The sequence below is a fragment of the Pimephales promelas genome, chromosome 19, assembly GCF_988280905.1.
Source record: "Pimephales promelas chromosome 19, fPimPro1.hap1.1, whole genome shotgun sequence".
Classification (NCBI taxonomy): domain Eukaryota; kingdom Metazoa; phylum Chordata; class Actinopteri; order Cypriniformes; family Leuciscidae; genus Pimephales; species Pimephales promelas.
The window spans coordinates 26,568,379-26,592,419 of record NC_142787.1 but is presented as its reverse complement, the minus strand read 5'-3'; the positions used below and the strand labels follow the sequence as shown (position 1 = coordinate 26,592,419).

The following is a 24,041-nucleotide window of genomic DNA, read 5'->3' as shown; positions in this document are numbered from 1 at the left end:
AACCAAAAATGGAATGATTTATTGATTGCGTTGATTAATCTCATGGTTTTCAACCAGTCTTTATGCACAGTAATAATGTAAATGTAATTAGTTTTTCTTAAATTTTCCTTTGACCCCCTTATCATTTATATTAATTGTTGATTGTTTATGCTGATAAAAGCTATCAGCGTATTTGAGCCTTACGAAATGGTGTTATACAAAAACGTCAGGAACGCTATATCAAAAAGCCTCTGTCCTCTCTAAACTGGTCCAAGTGATGGCATCAACCTTGATTACAGCGCTCCATGATTTGGCTTGTGTCGTAAATAATATTTGGTTGTATATAAAAACGAGTCTGTAAACTTTATGGTAGACATAAACGACGAGTTATGAAGGAGAGGCGTGGCAAATAGCATGCAAGGTTTCACGCTGCTTTCAAGACAACTTAGCTTACGCCTCAAAATTTGTCCTTCGTGTAGCAGGATTTACTTGAGCTTGTAAATTACAACCAAGGACAGATAATCCAATTGGTCGTGAGCATGACGGATGTATGGAATGACTGACTACGGTGGGCGTAGCAGAGCCCGGCGGCCCTTAGGCGGCTGACTTCAGGGTGTTTCCTTCTCTCTTACGACTCATCCCTCTTTCTCTCTCTCTCTCTCTCTCTGATGATGTTGCTTGGGTTTGTAGCATCGTTTATTCACCCACGGAGTCTGAGGTTAGATGATAGCTGAGCAGAAACAGCTCAGGCTGATGAATGAGACAGAGCCAGGGGTTGTTACGGCTTGTAATGAATAGCAGACTCATTTTGTATTCTGGGTGGGTGCATATCGATCTGAACCAAGGTTTTGGCCTCCTCCATTTTGCTGGCATCATGTATTGAGGTGGCCCCAGGGTTCACCTGCCCACCTGTCAGTGGCACAGAGTGATGGATTAATAGGGCATTATGGTCTTGGAGGCCATGTTAACCAAACACCTTGGACCCCTGGAGACAGGGCTTGAAAAGGAGCGTAGGTGCCACCCAGTCTGTGACCCATTGGTCGTGACATCAGCATGGCTCGGTATGTGAACTTGGGACCCTGGTGCCCTCTGCCAGCTGGCCCAAGGATCAAAAAGAGAACGCAGAATGGATGGCAAATGCTTGAGTGGCCATTTGCAGTTGTACTTACCGTTGGTTTACACTGGTACATGATTTTAATGCAGAAACGGTGAGTTTCTGCTGAACTCCCTGTGATTCAGCCTTAGGTGAAAGAGCGGTGCAGGGATGACATCAAAACCCGCAAGACTAATTCGCCTCTAGATTCTCCTGTGGGGTTTTATAATGCCTGTGATAGAAATAACTCGACAATTATTTGACGTTTTGTTCAACAAATAAACTGCCCACACTCCCCAAACTGTCTCTTACTTGAACACACACAGCAGAATTAACCATTGCTCATCTCTAATAAAAAAATTCAATGTCTCGCTCAAAAAGAGACTTTAAACGTAATACGTTGTGTTTCATGAATGAATCCGTGTGTTTGAACGAATCACCTGAACAAATGATTTAATGACTCACTTTTTGAGAAAGTTGCTTCATCCAACTATGAACACTTTCAGTATGTGAAAAACTGTGTCCGTAGTATGTCCGAATTCACAGTATCCATAAAATAGTACGGTGAAAAGTACCCGAGATCTTTCTAAAATGAACACTAACAAGTGGAGTGATAAAAAAAGTCTCAGTGCTGTTGAACTGATATGTCAGCACTCTTGAAACAACACTCAGACCGGAACTAGCTGTTGTATAACAGGACAAAAGCTTAGAGATGTTTCAGACAATTCGCATCATTTAAAGCTACAAAAGATCCTTAGCACTGTAAAATGAAGGAACTGGAGCGCCTCCCACTACAATTAGCTGCTCCCACCGTGTGTTTGACTAATAGGCAGATTAAATTGGCCTTTGTCAATCACAGCCCACTGTTAGCCTCCTTCATTAAGCAACTTTAGGAAGCACCCTGTGGCAAACGCCATCTCTATGGAAGGGAATCAGGAGAAAACTGTTCTTGTAAGAATATTCACAGACCCATTTTGCTGACAAATTATATATTCTTTTCTTGAGGGGAAATTAGTAATTCAGTTCATATTTTTTAATTTTTTAATAAATCATACAAATGTTGTATAAATTAAATATAAGTCTATAGTGTATTCAAAGTTCATTTTCTGTCTACTACGCCAACCTAACTAATGCAGGTGATTGTGTCAGTAATTCCCAAGAAGGGCTATCAACCATAAAACTGACATGGAGACATTAATAATACATGTATATATTTAAGAAAATGTGTTATTCATATATAAAATATTTATGTTTATATTTAATATAGATTTTGTATTTATATACAGTATTTACGTGCAAATGATTCTTAAATATATACATGCATGCATATGTGTTTTTATATACAAAATATTTTGTGATTTCCAAATTGGTGGTTTCCATGTAAACACCCCTTTTTCTCATTAGCTTTGCGGTCAGTCTTGTTTTTAAGATATTTATTCTGCTGTACAGCACAATGTTCAACTACTGTTGTTTTTATTGTGCTTTATAAATAAAAGTTGATTGATTGATTATACACAGCACACACATATTTTATGTAAACACAAACTTTTATTTTGGATGTGATTAATCGCAATTAATCTTTGCACAGCCATATATATATATATATATATACAGTACTGTGCAAAAGTCTTAGGCACGTTTGTATTTTCACCCCCCAAAAAATGGTATTAAGCCAGTTATTTACATCATATTTTGTTGTGTGTCAGTAAGAAATTTCAAATATCAGTTTCTTGCCTCAGTTCTTCTGGATTTAGTCTGTCTCATTTTTTCTGTTTCTCCATGTAATCTCAGACAGACTTGATGATGGTGAGATCAGATAATACCGGCTGGTGTCAGACTCCTTGTGCATACAAAAATCTCAGTGGATTATTACAATTAAAGGAGTGTTTGAAATGTAGTATTGTAGTGTTTTTGTATATACAGTATAGACCATTTCACAAGATGTAAACAACAGTGGTCCAGAAGCACTACCTGTTTCAGTTTTTTAACACTACATAAAAGCTGGGATAAAATACAACCAACAGAACATTTAAAACTGAATCAAAAAGTTAAACAAACATCTTTAAGATGTTTTCTTTACATGTGAAACAAAGAAAACAGTTACAAACTGAAACAGGAAGTGCTTCTGGGCCAGTGTTGTTTACATCTTGTGAAATGGTCTATACAACAGTTAGTTCAGGCCCTCGAATCTGATTGGCCTAGAGGCCTTCCAGGAGTGCTGATAACTTTTACCGTCTAAACGGGCAGCGCAAGCAGCAAAGGCTGAGGGTGAAAAGCCATTATAATTTTCAGAATATCATGGAATGTCTTTTTAAACGTTTTCGGGTTATAATGTAGTTGTTTAAACCTCAAACCTGCAGTTTATTTCTAAAGAAAGCATCTATTTGACATTTTTCTCAGATGTTTTCAAAGCGATCTCTGCAGTGCTCATGTTGACCCAAGAACAGCCTCTCGACAAGACATATACTTCTCAAGATATATTTATAAAAATGTATATATTACTTATATTTAAGTGTAAATATTCAGATAAATTTTTCAAAATGATATATAAATGATGTATGAGTTTGAAGGGAAGATGCTTGCTGAGATTTCTCCCAGAGTGTTGAATGTGTTTAGTTTAAAAGTGAAGAACTGTTATAATATTAATGATAATGCTAAATGATGATGTTCAGAAAAAAAATATTTGTAGTCATACTGCGGGGGCTGTGGTGGCATTCAGGTCTAAAAGTTGCTTGGAAACAGTGCCCTATGGGACAGTATTTTTCATGGGCCCATTTTGGCTGGGCTCAGTGTAACAGCTCTAGAGCTCTGTCACTGCACCATCCATCTCGCCTTTTGACTGGTCGGGGTGCACTTTGGCTATGGAAACAGATGCCAGGGGCGGCAGCACACCTCAGGGAAATCATTCTTTTTAGTGGTGTGTATCCCCTAGACAGATGTGCCGTGATTAAAAAAGGAGGCAAAATCTGTCAAAAGGCAGAGTGTGCCTTTAAAGGTAATTAAAGGTACGATTGTTGTGAAAAGAGTTGAGTTATTCAGCAAATCGTCTTCATCGTCTCGCCGACTGAGCTAAGGACGCATTACACACTGCAAAGTTTTGGGAGTGGCATGTACAGAATGCAGTCCTGCCACACCCTGTCTTGCTCTGAACTTTGACCTTGGGAGTATTTTTTCACACTTTTGAAATGCATTTTTGTTTCACATTTTTTCTGATAAATAGCCTGCATGCTCAAAACGTCGCCTGTGAGAGTCTATTACTACATTTGTGCATTTTTAGAGCCTGGTGTGCCAACTTTTTTCTGTCATTTTTTTCTTTGTCAAGCACACACACTTGGTTTTCATCCCGGAAAACAAATTGGTTTTAAAAAATAGAGTAACAATTATCTTTAAATGTCATAGAAGTGAAGGGTATACAAGGGCACTTGACGCATTCAAACAGTTAAAAAATACAAATGCAAAACAATACAATACTGAGTCAAACCAACTATTATGTTATAGACTGCTCCATATATGAAAAGGAACATGTTTTTCACCTTATTTTGAGAATGACCAAGTGTGTATGTGGCCTGTGACTAGTTGGATGTACTAACAAAGTGAGCTTTGGTGGGTTAAAGTGGGATTTCTGTCCTAAAACAATCCTTATTGATGTGTAAAGGACTTTGGATTCTCCACAAGGACGGTTAGTGAACATATAAAGTTTTTCAAATGGATTCTGTGAGGCATCTGCAGAGCTGTTTGTTGTATGCTGAATGGCACACGTCTTTCTGACCTCTATTGAGTCCAATTCTCCCAATGAAGGCTGCATTTGGTCATAATCCGCCATGATAATAACTGTGGAAAGCAGTTTCAGCGCGGTGTTCTTATAGTTTTGCGTCCCATTTGTCAAGCCGTTTGAGGGAGAGCTCTGTTGCTTGTCAGTAGGAGAGATGACAATTGATTCATAAATTTGCTTTGATAAATTGTGCAGCAGGGATGCGTGATTCCAGTGCTAAATCTAGTGAGGAGGAAGAACACGAAGCCTGTGCTGCCTTCCTGTTTATTAGCAACTTCCTGAAAGACTTCATGCTTTATACATTTTACATGAGATATTTTCGGCTGCTCCGAATGAATGCAGATGCATTTGGTACCCGAAGAAAATATGTAAGGAGTGTAGAGAAGATAGGGTTTGGATGTGTGCCTCGGTGCACTTAACCATGACACGAAGACTGAAATGAGAAGTGTTTTGCATGCGATTGATGGATTAGCCTTTCCTTTGAAATGCCTCGTTCAACATGCCTAGGACATACATCAAGCTCTTTTCTTGCTGTCTCCGGAACGTACTGCGGTAAAATATGTGCATCTCTTTTGTGCTCTGGCGCAAAGGTCTTATTTCTCGAGCTGTCAGTTTAACGTGTTCATTTAATGTGATTGTTTTTATAAAAGTGACGTTTAAAAGAACAAAGGAACATTTAAAATGATTTGAATTAATTTGAATTATTATCAAAAAATAGTACAGAATTCTGTCTGTCAAATTAAAAATTTAAATCCTGCATTTGGCTTATTTGTTATTTATAAGAAATTTGAGCTATAAAATTATTGAGAATATATATTTTCATTGGTAATCATTGCAATTTACTGGTTTTGGTATCTATGCCTAGGTTATTATAAGAAATTCTAATTATAGAAATTGTACCTTGACATTTACCATAAACATTTTTCATAATAAATAAATCAAGTAAATTTACAGTGATTTATATGTTTGTTTTCTAGGTTTAGAAAATGCCCCCGAGCCATATTGTAAATGTGACCTTTTTATATTGACAAACCAAAACCCCCCACACCAGTAATGCATGAATGCTTATTTCAATCTTTCTATGAAAATGTATTCGCAATGTATTAATTTTGCGACATGCTTGGGGCGTGCCATGCTTATTTTAGAGTACGTATCTCTGAAAATGTCATAACACAACACTGTTATGCAATCATGATCTACATCTAAGTGCCACTGTAAATGTACGATCCAAACAAATGATTCATGATAGCATCCACCTCTCTGTCTAATCAAATTTCTCAAGTGAAAGGTTTGCTGTGTGCTTAGATGTTTTTTTTTAAAAGGTACAGTATATGTTTTTGTTGAAGTTCACATTATTTATTTTAAAAATAATTGTTTTGGAATTGTTTTAGAATTTGTGGTGAAAAACTACATTACCCATGATGCTCTACAGAGAGTTACGGGGAGCAAATCTCACCAAAAGAGCTCTGCAGGGAATGCCCTCTCCCATGCCCTTGAAACACCTGAATGATCATGTAATGATACTAAAGTGTGTGTGTGTGTGTGTGTGTGTGTGTGTGTGTGTGTGTGTGTATTAGGGCTGTCAAACGATTAATCGCGATAAATTGCATCCAAAATAAAAGTTTATGTTTACATAAAATATGTGGGTGCACTGTGTATAATTATTTTGTATATATATAAATACACACACATGCATGTATATTTAAGAAAAAAAATGTATTTGTATATAAAATATTTATATATAATATAAATTATATATAAATCTATATACAGTATATACATGAAAATATTTCTTAAATATATACAAGCATATGTGTGTATTTATATATCTAAAATAATTATACACAGTGCATCCACATATATTATGTAAACACAAACTTTTATTTTGGATGCGATTAATCGTGAATAATCATTTGACAGCCCTATATACATTTATGCACATATAATAATGTATATGCATATATATATATATATATATATATATATATATATATATATATATATATATATGTGTGTGTGTGTGTGCATATAATAATATATAAAATGCAGATCCTGAATCTGGATATTTTGTTATCTAATGCAGTGATACTCCTTTTTAAGTGTAGCCATTGTGTCCAAATAATTTTTGGTGATGCTCTATATTATTTTAGCCCCTTTTTCTCTATATTACGTGCAGCGCTCTGGGTGTGAGAGTGTTTGTGTATGCGTCTGAGTGTGTGTGGGTGTGAACGGTCCTTCTAGCTGTCACTCTCGCGTTGACAAAGTGGTTTAGAGAGTCCTGTGGACCTACTCTCTACTCCGCAGTTGCTACTCCATATCAGACTCTCTTAACCGAAGCTATTGCACAGTGATTACTCAATGAAAGCGACACAGGTGACCCTGCTGCCTTACTGTAGATGTCTCGTCCCACCTATGTATCCCACAATCCTGTGCTACATCTCCTCCCACACCCGACCAATCATCTCACCCTCCTTCCAGCACTCCGAATCACATTCGCTCTGCTATCCTTGTTGAGATTCAGCAGAAAAAGGCGGAATAAAGAGGATTTGCCTCCCCGGCTCTGAGTCCACGGGCCCGGTGCAGGCGGATGATTTATTGTCGTCCGATATGCAGGGCCACTGTCAGAACCCGACCCGTCGTAGCCTCTAACTGCGCTCTGAACGCGAGACGGGACGCCTTTGGGGAATGGGAATTTTGCCTGGGGCAATACTGCAGAGTTGCGCTTGTGTGCATAAAGGACACTGAGAGAAGGGGGAGGTACAAGGTGACATTCCTCATCCTTCCTATAAGTGGAAAAGATTATTTGGTCTTTTCCCTTGCAAAAGCTAATGTATTTTGATTCTTTTAGACCATATAAAACCATGTGTATTGGATACATTAGAGATTTCAACAGTAATACTATTATTAAAACATTTTCGCTACAAACACGAGACTTGCAACCATATAAGGAGTGACTGAATCTGAGCCCTATCCAGTGCAGAGAATATCATAGAGACTATGGGAATTGGCTCTTTTGGCTTGAGCTACCAAGTAACCACCTAGCAACCACCTTGAATACCCTAGCAACCGCATAAAAATCATTCGCAACAAAATTCTAAGCAACTGCAATGCCCTAGCAACCACCTAAAACACTTGAGCATTGTGGATTGGTACAGACAGGCAGCACTTTTTTAATGCAAAAATGAAAATTCTGTCATTGTTTACTCGCCCTCGTGTCATTTCAGAATTATAAAACCTTTGTTCATCTTCCAAATTTTTCGAATTCTGTCTAGCCATTCACCCAACACTTAAAGGATTCATAAAGAGATTATAAAAGTAATATATAAAATCACGTATGATGAACGGATTTACTTGTAGACATTGATCAATACATGCATAGAGCTCATCAAATTTGACAAACGGAAGCTTAACCATGTTTGTGTGATGCAATAACCAATGAAGTTTGTTCTCAAGCATCAAAGTGACATTTATATGGTTCACCATATTTGATATGCTCTATGAATTTGTGCTCGTCAAAATCTCGGAGCTTTCATTAAAATATCTTCATTTGTGTATTGAAGATGAACAAAGGTCTCATGGGCTTGGAACAACACGAGGGTACTTGATGACAGAATTTCCTTTTTTTTTGGTTGAACTATCCCTTTAAATCTGGCATGAATCGTCTTTAAATTTAGTGTGCATTTTTATTTGCTTTTGAAATATTTTTGGCGGGAAATAGATGATAACTAAAAAGAATCATGTTAAATCAGATGTTTTCTGTGAGGATTTGTCTTTCTTGAAAATCTGTTATTTTGCTAACACTTTACAATACGGTTTTATTAGTTGATTTATTTTTTTAAGTTCTACATATAATATTTCTATAATTTATGCAGAATGAAGAGGCGTATATTATTTTTAAATGAACATTAAAGGTGCTCTAAGCGATGTCGGGTGACTTGTCTTCTTGTTGACGTTTAAAGTGTTTTCAAACAAAACCCCTCCTCCTCCTCATCTGTGCACTGACCAACCCCCACCCCCAGGGCCTTCTTGTCAGTTATTGGCTGGAACAGTTTGTTATGTTCTGTGGAGCGGGTTGGCGCAGTTTGTTTTGGTTGCCATTTGTGGAGCCTGAATTGTCTTTTTTACAGTGTGTTTAGAGGACAGGCAGCTAGTGGATAGTGAGGAGATGTTTGCTGTATGTGAAAAAAAAAAATGTTTTGGCCTAAAAAACGTGTGACATCGCTGAGAGCACCTTTAAGTAAGAAGATTAATAAGTGCTGTAAAAGAAAGAAAAAAAACACTCACACTACCCTAATACATTATTCATGAATGCTTTCTGCATATGTTAACATATAGAACCTTATTATAAAGTGTTATCAGGGCCAGAATTACCATATGGGAATTTGGGCACTGGTCCAAGGCCATGTAAAGGTTTTCATGGTCAAAGACTGCAAACGGGTTGAGATGGGTATATAGTTGGGTAGGAAGACCCTCAGACAGCTGTGTCCACAGTTACAATACCTTATACCTAACAAATACCATCTCAGTTTCAATGGTGAAACAGCACTCTGGTGTGGTGTTTCTTAACTGTATAATGTGTTATTAATAAATGTGCGAACCTCAAGAGCGCAACTTTATTACCGCCACTACATTAGGTAGGCCTATATATTATTATCAACTAAAGGCTATCAATCGCCACTTACTGTACATAAACAAAATAAAATCAGAATGATCCTTGCGTTTTTGGTGATTCCCAAGTTATTTTAGTTTTAGGGGACAAGTGAAATTGTCCGGTTGGGCAAGTAAAATTCACTTGTCCCCTAAAACACACATACACATGTTGCGTTAATGTCGAGCCCTGGCATATGTTTTCCTTGATTGGTTTTCCCCTCCTCCACTCCTCCAAGCTCCCCCTGTTCCCTACCCGCCCACCTTAACCTGCAATTACTGCCTCTCCTCAATGCAATATTAACATGCGCTGCAATACAGACCACAAGACTGTTTTTGCTTGCAGCGTCTTGCCCATGTGCATGCCGCAATAGAGATGTGCCTTCAGGCTAGATTAGTCACAAGTCAGTCCTTCAGCCTGTGCCCAGACTTTAATTAGACTCTCTTCTTTCCTTCCTCTGCTGCACTGAGGATAGCATCCCTCTATCCTTTTGTTTTCTCCATCCTCTCCCCAGAATTTCAATAACTTACCGGGGCCTCATTTGTTTTGTACAAATAATTTTTTTTTTACTCGCTCCTCAAGATGGGTCTCTTGGACGCCTAGCTCATTTACACCGAGACAACTAGGGCTCTCCTGTCAAGCCTTACCATTCGTGAGACTGTTTTCTCTTTGCAAAAATGTTGATCTGTCCTATTACCAACAGTCAGTCACATTGGTCGCCTGTGGGGCGTGCCGGGCCAGGCAGCAAGATGTCTAGACGTAGTCTAGTGGATTAAGGCCGTTTCATTCCTCACATTAGGAGGTCTGACTCAGTGCAGCCACAAAGCCACAGGTCATGACACTTTTCGTGACGAAGCGGCCTGTAGCCACACTGCGTTTTCATTTGAAAATCTCATGAGACAGTGTCGTCATGAAACTTGAAGAACACTAACCCAAAACGGCAAATGACAAGGCCAATTTAGTAATGGAAAAAAAGAAATTCCATTATTCCATATGAGAGGCTAGCTAATAACTTTGCATTCAAGTGGGCTCCTGCATCAGATCCGCGTCGCACACAAAAACAGAGCAGCTCATTAAGTGAAAAGTACCAGAAGAGTAGGCTGTATTGTGGCAGGGCGTTCAACTGCAGAAAAATAAAAGACGTGAATTTTATGTGGGGCATGCCAAGAATAAAAATGCACTCTAGTAAAAAGCTTTTTCAGCATCCAGACTTAAAAGGATGTGTTTCATTACCAGCCAATGTGGCCAATATGAGTCCCAGTCATCTACCTCTAGAGCGCCATCTTAATGAAAACTCCTGTAGCACCCATTTCCCAAAGCTGCCATTAACATGAAGCTAAAGGTTTCAAGGCATATGGCCACAGAGTAGCTCTTTGCTGCATCCGAAATTGCATACCAGTGTTGTCACACGTCGATTAACCGGTGAAATGAAGTGCATTTAAGTAGAGTTATAGCGGCGCTTGTGTATATCAGCAACTACAGTCCTGGTGGACCACTGACCTGCAGAGTTTAGCTCCAACCCTGATAAAAACTCACCTGCCTGTATTTTTCTAGTAATCCTGACGACATTGATTAGCTTGTTTAGGTGTGTTTGATTAGATTGGAGTTCAACTCTGCTTGACCATTCCTGTTCTATAGTATGAATCGGTATTCATTTTGACTGCAAATTTTGATTTCTGACTAGAATGCCATTTAGTTTTAGTCATATTTGAGTCATCTGAATTGTTGTGGTTTTAATCTAGTTTTAGTCAACTAAATATCATAAGATTTTACAATAGATTTAGTTGATTTAAATCCAAGAAACTCTACCTTCTGAAATTGAATAAAGTAATCAAATGTAAAACAACAGTGCGTAGTCTTCCTTGTATAAAACCTTATTAAAGCTACTAAAGTTACTCAGTCAGTCCGTTTTCATCCCAAGACGTCACCTAACTGACGCTTTTGACCATACGTCAACATCCGACGCTTTAGGGCACCCTTTAATGTCAGTTAGATGACGCTATCTAACCCTAACCCTACCCCTGACCTAAACCTACCCGTGTCATCTAACTGACACTAAAAGTAAAGCGTCAGTTAGATGACGCGTCATCTAACTGACGTTAAAGGGTGCCCTAAAGCGTCGGATGTTGACATATGGTCAAAAGCGTCAGTTAGATGACGTCCTGGGATGAGAATGTGTTGACTCAGTCAAGAGCAGGGAGTCATTTTCTCTTTGTTTTTTGTTGTTTGAATTAGCGTTAAGGACTCAGACAGCAGCCGGTTTAGGCTACTGTCACTTTAAGAATAATTATTTGATATGTAGAGGGATTCTGAGCTCATTTCATTTTGTCAAATTACCCAGTGGTGAAAAATCAAATCCCCTGAGAGAACAATGGCACTTGTCTCTTTAAGCCTATCTCCGCACTCCGATTGACTGTGAAGGTCATGTTCAGTGACTCCCATTAGCCCGCAGTGTGTGTGTGTGTAAACAGACAGGTGAGCCCATGCGTTAGAGCAGCACAGCCAAAGGTCACAATCGCTGGCCCTCGCTCGACGCTCCCTGCCCACCCTCCACAGACTGATCGGGAAGACATGTTTACCTTTAATTAGTGTTATCGGTAATATGCAGAGCAGCCTGTCTCTTATCAGATAGACTCTGAACTGCCAGAACAAAAGCCTGTGGTTAAATTCGCCTCAAGGGTTTACAGGCTCTCTTATTCAAAATTAGCCTCCTTAATAGTCATTGTCTCCTCCGCTTTACCTTGCCTTTGCTCCTCCAGAAAGTAGGGCAGGCGTTTTCAAAGCACTCATGCAAATGAAAAGAGGGCTACTCCATTTTAGAGGGAGAGAACGTAAACACGTCGCCCCGAAAACAAGGTTGTCTGCCTCAATTTGGAGTAGAGATGTTGGAGTTGGATCGCTGCGGGCTGCCAGTTGTCTTTTTAGTATGATTTTTTAGCTTTTGTCTCAAGATGCAGTGTTGAATAGTGGTCATAGGCTCTCTGGGAAGGTAAATGCTGACAGGTAATGAATCTTTCCCTGCTGGTTATTTTTCCTCTGGGTGGTTTTGAAGCAGCCATCATTTTGTGCCATGACTGTTAACCTCTTGCAGTCTCGAGCAGGAGGCGATCCTTAAACAGTGATTTTGAAAACAATGGCATCTCCATACAGGCGAAGTATGTTGGTTGATATCACATTTTGATTGCTTGATTAGAAATTGTGTGTATTCATCATGTTTTTAATCAAGAATTGATGCCTGTTTTTTCCCCCCACACATAGGGTAGTTAAAAACCAGAATGTTGAGGGACAACAGGACCAGTATGGATTCAGATTTCACATCTAACCTATTGGATATATATTCAAACTTAACCCCATCAGAACTTCATTACACGCCGGATCAGTTCGCTCAGCTATTTTAGATTAGACATTTAGCTCATAGTCCCTTAATGGGGAAAAGTCTGAAATCTCCAAAAACTGTGTCAAGATGTTTCATTTCAATCGTATGTTTCTAATCAGCATTACATTTTGAAAGCATTGATTATCATAGGTTTCATTTCTTCAGCTCAAATCATGGTGCAACACGTATTTTAGGCTGGTCAAGCTAATGCAAATGCTTTCTAGTTTAAAAAATAAACAGATAATGCATCTATCCATTTCTACAGATGCGATATTGAGCAGTATTATTTCTCCCATTCGTTTCTCATACACACACAAACAAAACAAACAAAAAAAATATATATCTAAGCAATACTGCAAAGCTCTGCACTGTCTGTTTCCCATCTCAACATGGGATAGTGGGGGGAACATGACTTCTGGTGAGATCTAGCAAAGCTTTTCAAAACCAGGAGCTTTCACTTACAATCTCTTATTCAGCTGACACTCAATGGGTCGCTGAAAGGCAAACATTCACGAAGAGAACAAAATTGCTCTATCCGACATAACCCTTATCCCAAGTTCTAGTGGCAAGTGATATGACCAATACAATGAGGCTCCATTTGTTAACAGAAGCAACGTTCTGTTAAACATTCCATTTGTTAAAAGAAGTGGAGCTCTCGGCATCTCAAAAGATGTTGATATTTATTGTAGTCCTGTTTTTGTCTCAAAGTCTGCTGGCCATGGGCCATAATACCGTATATGAACAAAACAACAACAGCGTGAGCGTCCTTCTAGGTATAATGCGCATAACCGCCATAACCCAGTTGTCAACGTCTGTCGCCATGGTTACTATTGCAGTACGAGGTCAAATCTGGTGGAAACCGAGGGTAACGCGGATATTACGCCATTGACTGACGACTCCTCACCCTTGCTTACAAGCCTAGTTTCCTTTTGACAATAGGTTAAAATCGCAATTTTCTTCTGATTTGCAAATAGTTGGAAACATTTGGGATATTGTAAGTGATCAACTAAACAAAAATGTATAACATTGGCTTAGTCGTTTTTGGATATTTAACCCCAGTGGTTGGAACAATATGGCCTCCTTTTATGTTTTATTATTATTATTGTTGTTATTACAATTGTTATTTTGTCCTATAACAATTCAATTAGTTAATGTCTCCATTTATTTTTGTTAAAATATTAGATGATGCATCTTCACTCTTGCTAAATTCATTTCTAAATACAGTATATTACAAGGACATCTTCCCCTATTCCTTATGCAGTACACTACAGTGCTTTTATCTTAACTTATTTTCTTCTATCTAGCTGAGCCATTTTAGCTTAATTACACTATGCTGTGCTGTATATATATGGTAAATAACATTTTGCTTCAAAAGAACACAAATATGACACCTTGAATCCACATTTCAAGAACATTGAGTCACATAGACACCAATTATTATTTTTGATCTTTTCTTACACATTTGAGCCCCTCTGAGTCTCCCCTCTTTTAAAACATTCCTAGAATCGCCACTGGCGTCCATTCGCTCTCTCACCTTGTGTGGAGGACATCATCCATTTTAAAGCAGCAATGGGGTTACCCACAGGGCATGGGACCAGTGAATGAGTGGAGCGGGATGATTTTGTCCTCTCCTTCAACTTCTGCCCTCATCAGCTTCTATCATAATGCTCCACCTCCTTCCTAGACACTCCACACTCTCCAAGCTCAAACAGAAGCTGCAGCGGATGTGGCAGCTCAGCGTGTGTGTGGTCAGACCTGGGTCAGATAGGAGCAGTGGGCTGATGTGCTTGAGAGGCCATATGAGAGAGAGAGAGAGAAAGGAGCTTTATTACAGCGCAAGGGCAAATCAGTGTGTAGCTCGACAGTTTGACTGTTGCAGTGTGTGTGGGAGATTACATCCAAGTTACATGTGCTCTGTTTATGACCTAAACTGTAATGCTGTTTTGTTTGCTGCAGTATACATTCATTCAGGGGGGGGGGGGGGGGGGCATGGACCCTTGGATATGATTATACCTGTATCCTTTCTAAAATATAGAGGCAGAAATATATTTTTATGAAAAGCTACAGTGTCTCTCTCTACTTCTGAGAAAAATAGTGTAAAACTCCCGCAATAAAATCACCCCCTTGTCATAATTGTGTTAGATTGTGTAGAATGCAGCCCACTTCAGCTAGATCAGCACAGGTTGTACTGTATCTGGGTAAAGTAGATTACGCTTGTTATTAAGATGCAGATTTTTGTGGCACAACTGTTCCGAAAATTCACCCTAGAGCATGTATCCTTCTCTGCCCTTGTGTATCTGGGCATTTTATTCACATTATCTTCTGCCCTTTATAAAAATATCCCTCTGTCAGTTTTGTTTTATTTAGTTTTTTCAGATGTTTGACATCTGGGCATTACAGCCAGGTGTTTTGCGCTTTAGCCAGCAGTGACAGCCTGTTGACAGGTGATTCTGTCCTGCCTCAGTAGCAGCGGCCTCTGGAGAGATTAGTCACCCACAATGCCCTTCACTCATATGCATCATCAGTATTGCATCAAACACAGAGGCTCTGGATCATAAATCACTGTCATTTCTCTTTCTCTCTATAAATGATAGCTTGCATTAGCCTGTTGCTGGCCGTATGTTATGGTCATGAGATTAGGAGGTCATTGTGCACTTAGGGCACCAATCGGCCTCCTTACTTGGGGCCACAGGTTGTGCAGTTTAGAATAACGGATCCGTTATTCATCTCTTCACTTTGTCTTTCAATATCTGCATTCTGTCTTTAATTCCTGCTGAGGACAGAGGATTTTGGGCTAAAAGTTCTTTCGAGGACACTTCAAAACTTCAATGCTTAAAGGAGTAGTTTACTTTTAAAAAAGCTTTTGCTGATAATTTACTCACCCCCGTGTCATCCAAGATATCCATGTCATTCTTTCTTCAGTCGAAAAGAAATTAAGGTTTTTGATAAACATTCTAGGATTTTCTCCATATAATGGACTTCAATGGGAACCAAACGGTTCGATGTCCAAAAGACAGTTTCAGTGCAGCTTCAAAGGGCTTTAAACGACACCAGACGATGAATACGGGTCTTATCAAGTGAAATGATCGCTCATTTAAAAAAAAAAAAAACATCAAAGTTTAAGTTTGGTTCATTCAACGAGTTGACTCGGGAAAAGATGAACGAGTTCAAACAGGAGAGTCACGACGCACATCACAGAACAGAGCAAGGTGACCATTTGAGCTTATATATTTATTTATTTTTCAAATGAGCTATTGTTTCGCTTGATAAGACCCTTATTCATCGTCTGAAATCGTTTAAAGCCCTTTGAACAGTTTGCAGTTTGCACTGAAACTGTCTTTTGGACCTTGAACCATTTGGTTCCCATTGAAAAATCCTGGAACGTTTTCATCAAAAACCTTAATTTCTTTTCGACTGAAGAAAGAATGACATGGATATCTTGGATGACATGGGGGTTATCAGCAAAAGTTTTTTTTTAATGTGAACTACTCCTTTAAGGACAGATTTACTAAACAGGGCAAAATTCAAATTAGTGGGAGCCCGCTAAAAAAAACACTGACCTAATGACACGCAACTGAAAGAACACAGATGGACCGGGACCATTTTCATAATTACCAACGCAATCTACCAGGAGCGGCGCAAATTAGCGTCTGGTTTAAGACATGCTTTTCTTTGGGCGGTAAATTTTGGCGCAAATATCAGTAAATTGACTAGTGCAAACTGTGAATCACTTTGCATGATTCATTTAAATACTCTCCTCCCATCATTTTTGCATCTAGCTGGAAAAATAACCGTCCATGCCTTTCAGTGCAAATTTTTCACTGCGGCGCGTCTTTCTTTAGTAAATCCTAACAGTAGTTTTTTAACGCCAAAAAAAGGCTTGCGTTGGCGCATGCTGTTAGTAAATCTGGCCCTTAATGTCTTCAAACTGTGTTCTTATATTTTTGCAAAGTGGTCCAGTTTATCCAAATGTAAAATTCATAATTGCCTGTCAATTGGCTTCCTCTGTCATAGTTAGTCATACAAAATGGTGAGTGAGGAGACAGATTAAGTGTTTCATAACATGGTTCCATCCGAAGAACTGAAGCGTTAAACCCTCTGTTAAAAATTCTTCTTCCTCCCTGTCATTCTTCTACCTGGATTTACTTAAACAAAATGGATTGTCATGGTACAGTGAGTCTGTAACGTCAAAATGCGTTTGAACTGAGGTGACGTTCAAATTGAATTAGTCCTTTTGGAGGAATTTTAGTGACTCATTGTAGCTGTTGAAGTACCCACAGCAGTACTGGATACTGTTGTGCATTTGAACTTGCTTAACCAGTAAGAATCAATCAGCATCCTGCAAAAACCAGGCTGGGCCAGCATGAAAATTCAGTCGATTCGTTTTCTTTCTTTCTGTGAAAACAACACTTTCACATTCTCTTCTTTGTTTTGTTGTTGTTGTTTTAGCTTGACTTTTGTATGAAAGTATAGTTTAACATTTGGCTATAATCCTCTTGTGTATTCATTCAGTAGATTAGCCCTCATTGGTATGGTGAGGCGACGTCAATACCAGACTAGCATTAGCACACAATCGCTAGTTTTTTATCTCCGCCCTTTAGACTCCAGAACACACTCTGCATTCACCTCATGCTCTGTTTGATATTTGTCAGACATCAGCATCTCAATGAGAACCTGTCAGTTGAGGTCAGAGAAAGGAAGGAATATATCCAAACTCTAAACGTGTGTGGAAGTTTTATCAATCTGTGGCTTTGTCAGAGAACAAACACTTTTTTATTGATGCTTTGGCTGTTTCCAGAGACTGATAGTGGGCCATGCTAAAGCTGTGGTATAGCAGCATGGTACACGCTAAAAATGTGACTATAAGAACAAGGTAGCATTTCTGAGGTGTTGAGCGCTCAAGTGCGCCCCCCAGAGTTGGCTAGTGGCAGGTGAAAGTGTTCTTGGGGGGGAATGAATCACTGTTAAAATAAAAACAGCAGGAAACTGTCAGTAGTTATACATGTCAGGATGTCAGTAGCTGGCGAGTCTGTGAGTGTGTGTGTGTGTGTGCGCTTGCCTTTGTGAGAAAGAGCGGTGATGAATGCAAAACGGAGCCACACACACCATTTCCCCTCCTGCATTACAAAGGACATTGCTGAGCTCCTCACCCAAGGGTGAGCCACTGTACCATGACCAGATGTTTCTCTTTGCTCACAAGATATTTCCCATCGTTCCTGCCATCATTCAGTTCATTTTATTGTCACATGCAATACTAGGTCTTGTGATGGTGCATGTTAAATCCACGTACAAAACTATATATTTTCAAAATCGACTTGTTGGTGGTTGCCTGAACAACTAGTCAACTAATCTTAAAGAAATCCGTTTAATTGCAGGGCTTCCTTGTTTAAGGCAACCTTACTTTGCAAACTGTCTAACTGTCAGCATAATGCTCTCCAATATATATATATATATATATAAATAATAATAAAAAATCAGCCCCTGTGTGTGTGTATATATATATATATATATATATATATATATATATATATATATATATTAAAAAATAAATGTGGTAAATATGGTGGTTTCTTGAACTTATGGGACTCATGTCACAGGGGCTGATTTTTTTTTTAACATTTTTTTTTTTTTAATTTCCAAACAAGCTGTAATTTTGTTCACTTGCGTCAAAAAATATACAATTGTGTGCATTTATGGTACAATATTTTATTGTTTCCACTACAATGTCAACGAAAAAAAAGAATACACCTGTGATGTATACGTGTTCATGCTGTTGGACATTATTATTAAAAGGATGAAATAAATTGGTGATATTGAAAAAGTGTCTTTTAATTTAGTTAATTTGGACAAAAATTAAATAAACTAGTCACCTCTCCTATCGACTAGTCAACCATCATGACTCCACCTATAAATAAATTGTCCATTCTTACACAGGAACAAGGGAAGGTCGGCGTGATCTTCAATGTGGGCACAGATGACATCACCATAGATGAGCCTGCGGTTACCGTGAACGATGGCAAGTACCACGTGGTTCGCTTTACACGTAGCGGTGGCAACGCCACCCTCCAAGTGGATAACCAGCCCGTCATTGAGCGCTTCCCATCAGGTAAGTCCCCGCAGAGGATGGGGATAGCCATCTGGGAGTGGGGGGGGGAGATCCCATTACACGTGTGGTTGGTAGAAATACTGGGAGCAGCTTTCCCTGGGACTGGACACATGGGGTCAGAGAGAGACACTGTATATTTCCACTCGCAAATCAGTGCGACGTCATTTGAAGCACTTGGCCTGGAGCACTCATCCATGTTGGAGGCATGCCTCATTGAGGGTTACAAATTGATTTATAATTTCAAATGCAAATTATTTAGGTTTGAAGTGCGCCATTTTTACCCTCAGACTCTTCCAAGAGTTTATGAGTCACCACATGCAGCGCCTCGATAACCACCGCATGCACAATCTAATAACAAATGCAAATTGACACATTTCCCCCCAAGCTGCCTTGCCTAATACATTCAGCCCGAGATGGATTTGGATCCTTTACAGTTCTCAACTTCAGCCAGCTTTTCTCTAGGCGGGCTGATGAAGGTGTCTCTGAAGATCCACCATCCCTGAACTGCGTGCGAACTTTGAACCACAAAGCGCTCTTTCATTTTTTACCTCTCGCAGGTTGATTTTTGTACCTGTGAATATCCCAAGTTGTGGTATAGCCTGCGCCGTAAACTGATATTGCACAGCCTTAAACTTTTTGTAACGAGCCTTGATTGATGATCTCAACCCTGCAGTAGTCGCTCCCGTGAACCGTCCCCGTCCTATACAAACATCTCGCACTGCGGTCCCCTGGCCTTGTGTGCTTTCCAATTAAACTTGAGCAAACTCTCTCTCTCCCCACTGTGTGCTCAGGGAGCTGCCTTCCTCTCACAGATGCTGTTCCACAGGAAGACATTTTCTCCGTCTCTAATAGCAATCCTGTCTTTGCCGTCCTCGTTTTTCAATCGGTTTCTCCGATGTGCTGCTTCACGGCAGGTTAGTGCAGAGTCAAGAAGTTCTTTGCGAAAATACAGCTCAAGCCAAATAAAGCGGCGCCTCGGCTCACCTGCTATGCTCCTTCTACCCCTGCGTGTGGGGTCTTGTTTCGAAATTGCCAGAGGTTGAATGGCGCTGCGTCCCTGCGGCTCGGGCTTGAGATTTGGTCTGATTTCTGAAAGGGAAAATTGGTTTTCTACTGCTGCGACACAGGCATCCCATCCGCCAAGTCTCCCCCTAAGCCCCCTCAGGTGGTGAGAGTCAGATGGGGCGGCCTTTCCAAAGCGCAGGGATAAAGCCCAGCTTCAAAGTCGTCACAGTCATGTCATGCTTCCTTTAAAACTGAGTTATGCGCATTTAAATGGAATGGCACAGCTTTTATGTGGCACCTGTCATCCTGGGGATTTAAAAACGATGATATTGGTCTTGCGTGTCATCCAACACTCGCAAAGCTCACGTGTGTAAACGAAGCTGGCTGTGTATGGCTTAGATTAGCGGGCTCGATTAATTCAGTTAATTAAAGCGGAGGATTAGATAAGCGGATATGTTCCCCGGTGGCAGATTTGCCGCTCCCCGCGGACACGGGCACAGCTGACCGCTCGGCTCTGCATTTTGCTCGGCGCGCCGTATAAATAAGAATCTGGTGAATAGCAATGCATCAGACTTGATTGGTTTGTTTTTGCTTTTTTTGTCGCTTACTCACGGATGAGACCTATTTCAAGTTTTCTTTGAAGGTTCAGCACAGAATTTGCCACACATGAGCTCTTTTAACAGGCTTATGGGAGTGGGTGGTTTGGCCCTCATTCAGGTTGCAGGGTGGGTAGGACGAATAACGGAAAGGCTTGTATCTCACACGACTGTCACAGAGGGAACATGACACAGTATGTGGTGTGTCAAAAGAATTCTGGTAACACATGGCATACCGACATCTTTCCTCAAGAAAGAACCGTTTTAACTGCAAAATGACTTATTAATGGGCTGTGTCTGAATTTCTGCGGTATTTGAAAAAGAAAAGGTTTTGGAAATGTCACGGCTGCTGCTAAGATATTTTAGAAGACGTAAACGTTGTTGCGTGGCAAAAAATATTGACCGAGCCATTGTAATAAGAGGTATCAGGATAACATGCGGATTTTAACAGCACGACGGTGGAGAGCAGAGAAGAGAAAACGGTGAAATTAAGAGATTGTCCTTTTAAATGTGAGTAACAGGACCCGCAAGCTCATTTTAGCTCTGATGAAGGGATCTGTCAGAAAAAGGGAACGGTCTCTTATCTGGCTGCCATGACACCGAGTCGATTGCAGCTTTTGTGTCTTTTTGTAATTACACGTGTGCTAATTTATGCAGGTACCTCGAGATGCTGATACTAGATTGCATTGTTCGTACTCTGATTTCTTGTAGAGACCAGAAAATGTCTTCCGGAGCAGTTCGAACACTACCATTGTAGAGCTGCACTTTATAATATATGTGACATGTTATCACTGATATCTTTGTTGTCCTTTTGACTGTATGAAATTTTCCTCAAGTGTTATTCGCTGAGATGACATCACAATTAACAGACCAAAACTAGAAGATAAACGATCACTAAATATGTCCTCAAAGCTTTCTAAACAGAATTAAACATGCTCTAATTAGTCTCTCAAGCTTCTAAACTGTCTAATAACTAAGTGCAATCCACCTTAAAACAACATAACTGCCAGCATAAAGCTCGTTTAGACTTCCTAACTTGCTAAACTTGATAGTCTTGTTGCCATGTTTTTAACCATGTGACGCTTGAACTTCCAGATATTAACCTCTTATCTGTCTCTCTAAATTCTTTGAAGGGAACATTGATAATGAACGGCTTGCAATAGCCAGGCAAAGAATTCCATACAGACTTGGTCGGGTAGTTGACGAGTGGCTACTCGACAAAGGTAATAAAAATGGATTAATTAAACAATGACTTAATGACTTATTAAGGCTCTGTAAGAGGTGCAGTTCCCTTAAAACCGCAAAGCTGCGAGCCATTTCGGATAATAAACGTCCACAAAAATCCAACCTTTTCCATTGGCGTACAGTGGGCCAAAACAAACTGTGAATTGTGGCTGCCCACATACAAGCTAAATCCAGTTGGTCATTTCCATGTGGCTTGTGCTTTTCATATCATACTCTTAAGTTAGAACTGCACCACTTCAGAGATAAAGGTTTAATCTTAAACATAACCCCTGACTAACCCTTTAACAACGCACCATAACTGCAACAACTGTCTGTAAATAGTTTATTTTTCTTGCTGTCTTATGTTTTCCTTCTGTGATCCCCTCTGACTTCGCTAATTTTGAAGTACGATGATTTTTAAAAAAGCTAAAAAAAGCAACACTAACTCTTACTAAAGAAAAATATAATTATCTTTTCCAACCCCAAGCAGTTAAAGGGACTATTGCTTTTTTTGTCATTCTAACACTTAAAATCAGAATAAAGTTTCAAAAATCCCCTTTAACCCTTTGAGTCTAATGAAAGCAAAACAGACTTTTCGCTTAATAGTCTAAAACTTAACCGTGTAGTAATCTTTGGTCCCGTGAGACATCTGTAAACGGATGAATCCTGCATGGTATTTGGTTTTCCCCAAGAAACCTTCTCAGTTATTAAAGAACAGAAACAATCTCAGACACCTGCGTCAGCACATTATCAAAGAATATTTTGCAGTAATGCTCTACTGGATGTGTAAGTAATCAGACTTTTTGGTTGGCCGCGCCTTTTTCATCTATATGCAAACTTCTTTTTCTGTTCATGTGCTGAGCTAACATCACATCTAAATGTTAAGTGTAAAACAAATACACTTGCACAGTGTTTTAATGGAAATCTGACCTTTCCAGGTCTGCATACCTTTGTTGATTGAACTCAATAACATGCAGAGTATAACGTGATCCAAAGTTCATTTCTACATTTGTCTAAGTCATTTTCAGACGTTTAGCTCTCCCTTTTGCATCTAACTAACATATTTTGTCTATATATATATATATATATATATATATTTGCGATGAGTATTTCCTCTTAGTATGATTTGATTTACACCGCTCAATATAAATAGGGTACTAAACTAAAGCTAATTCCATCTTAAATCCCCCTAAATCGCAACTAACTCAGAGGGTTAAACAGTCTAAATATTAACGAAAAACTTTTTCGTTCCCAAATGAGAGGAAAATTGCTGTCAGCCTTTGCACATTCATATGTGATTTACAATGTCCCTTTAACATGTGTAATAAGTAATGATAATGACACAAATTTTCCTGTATGACTGGTACGATTTACTGAGTGACTGGGTTTTTGTGTCTGCCTCCTGCTCTGTGTCTCAAAGGCTCTTTGGTCTCCTCATTCTCCTCCATTAAATGTTCTAACCTCTGTCACTGGGTCTCATACATTTAGCTGCAAAGAAAAGATCTGTCCAACCTTGAGTTAATCACAGGAAAACCTTTTTTTTGCCTTTTTTCCAGACATGCGAGAAAATGAAATCTAATTGCACATTTTAAAAGCAGTGAAAGGATTAATGCACCTATATAATCATATTCTGTCGTTCTAACTCAAATCTCTCATGTCGTTCCAAACGTACGCAGGGAAATTTTAGATCGCTATATTCCAATGAACGAGAACCGAATCAAACAATTTGATATTTTAACTATAAAAACTATCCTAAAAGTGTTCTTTTGAACACGGATAGCTTAAAATAGCTTTTCATAGTTAAACTTTTTTTAATTAAATGAAAGTCAATGGAGTCCAATGTCAATTTGGTCCTAATTGGCTTTAATTGAATACTCAAAACAGACCTAATATAAAAATACATTTATAAAATCTGAAAAAGAAACTTGTATACAGGTTTGGAACAACATGAAGGTAAGCACATGATGACAGAATTGTGGATGAACTGCCACTGTAAGTCCCATGCAATGCTATCACAGAGATGATAAAGAGAGCATTTATATTATATTGTTCTCATTGGTGCTTTGTATTATGTCACCGTATATCAGAATAATTGTTACACTGTACAATAAAAGTACACGGGCAAGTGGAAAGTGTCCATCTGGCTTCTTCCCACTCTATTACGACATACCTTTCAGAGGTTATGGTCTTTTTATCTCGGTGCTCATGTCAAACTTGGTTATTTCCAACTGTTAAAACTGAG

At 39.2% G+C, this 24,041-nt stretch overlaps 1 protein-coding gene across 19 annotated transcripts in view; it reads left to right on the top strand.

Moving 5' to 3' along the window:
- nrxn2a (neurexin 2a) overlaps positions 1 to 24,041 on the top strand; it is a 368,720-nt gene that overhangs the window by 330,132 nt on the left and 14,547 nt on the right. For 12 of the 19 annotated variants that reach the window (XM_089124014.1, XM_039694091.2, XM_039694090.2 and 9 more), the window contains 2 exons: positions 18,803 to 18,974; positions 21,709 to 21,798. In XM_089124014.1, the coding sequence (XP_088980140.1) occupies positions 18,803 to 18,974; positions 21,709 to 21,798 (262 nt within the window). The remainder of the gene's footprint in view (positions 1 to 18,802; positions 18,975 to 21,708; positions 21,799 to 24,041) is intronic. The other 7 variants (XM_039694092.2, XM_089124017.1, XM_039694085.2 and 4 more) reach the window with 1 other exon arrangement.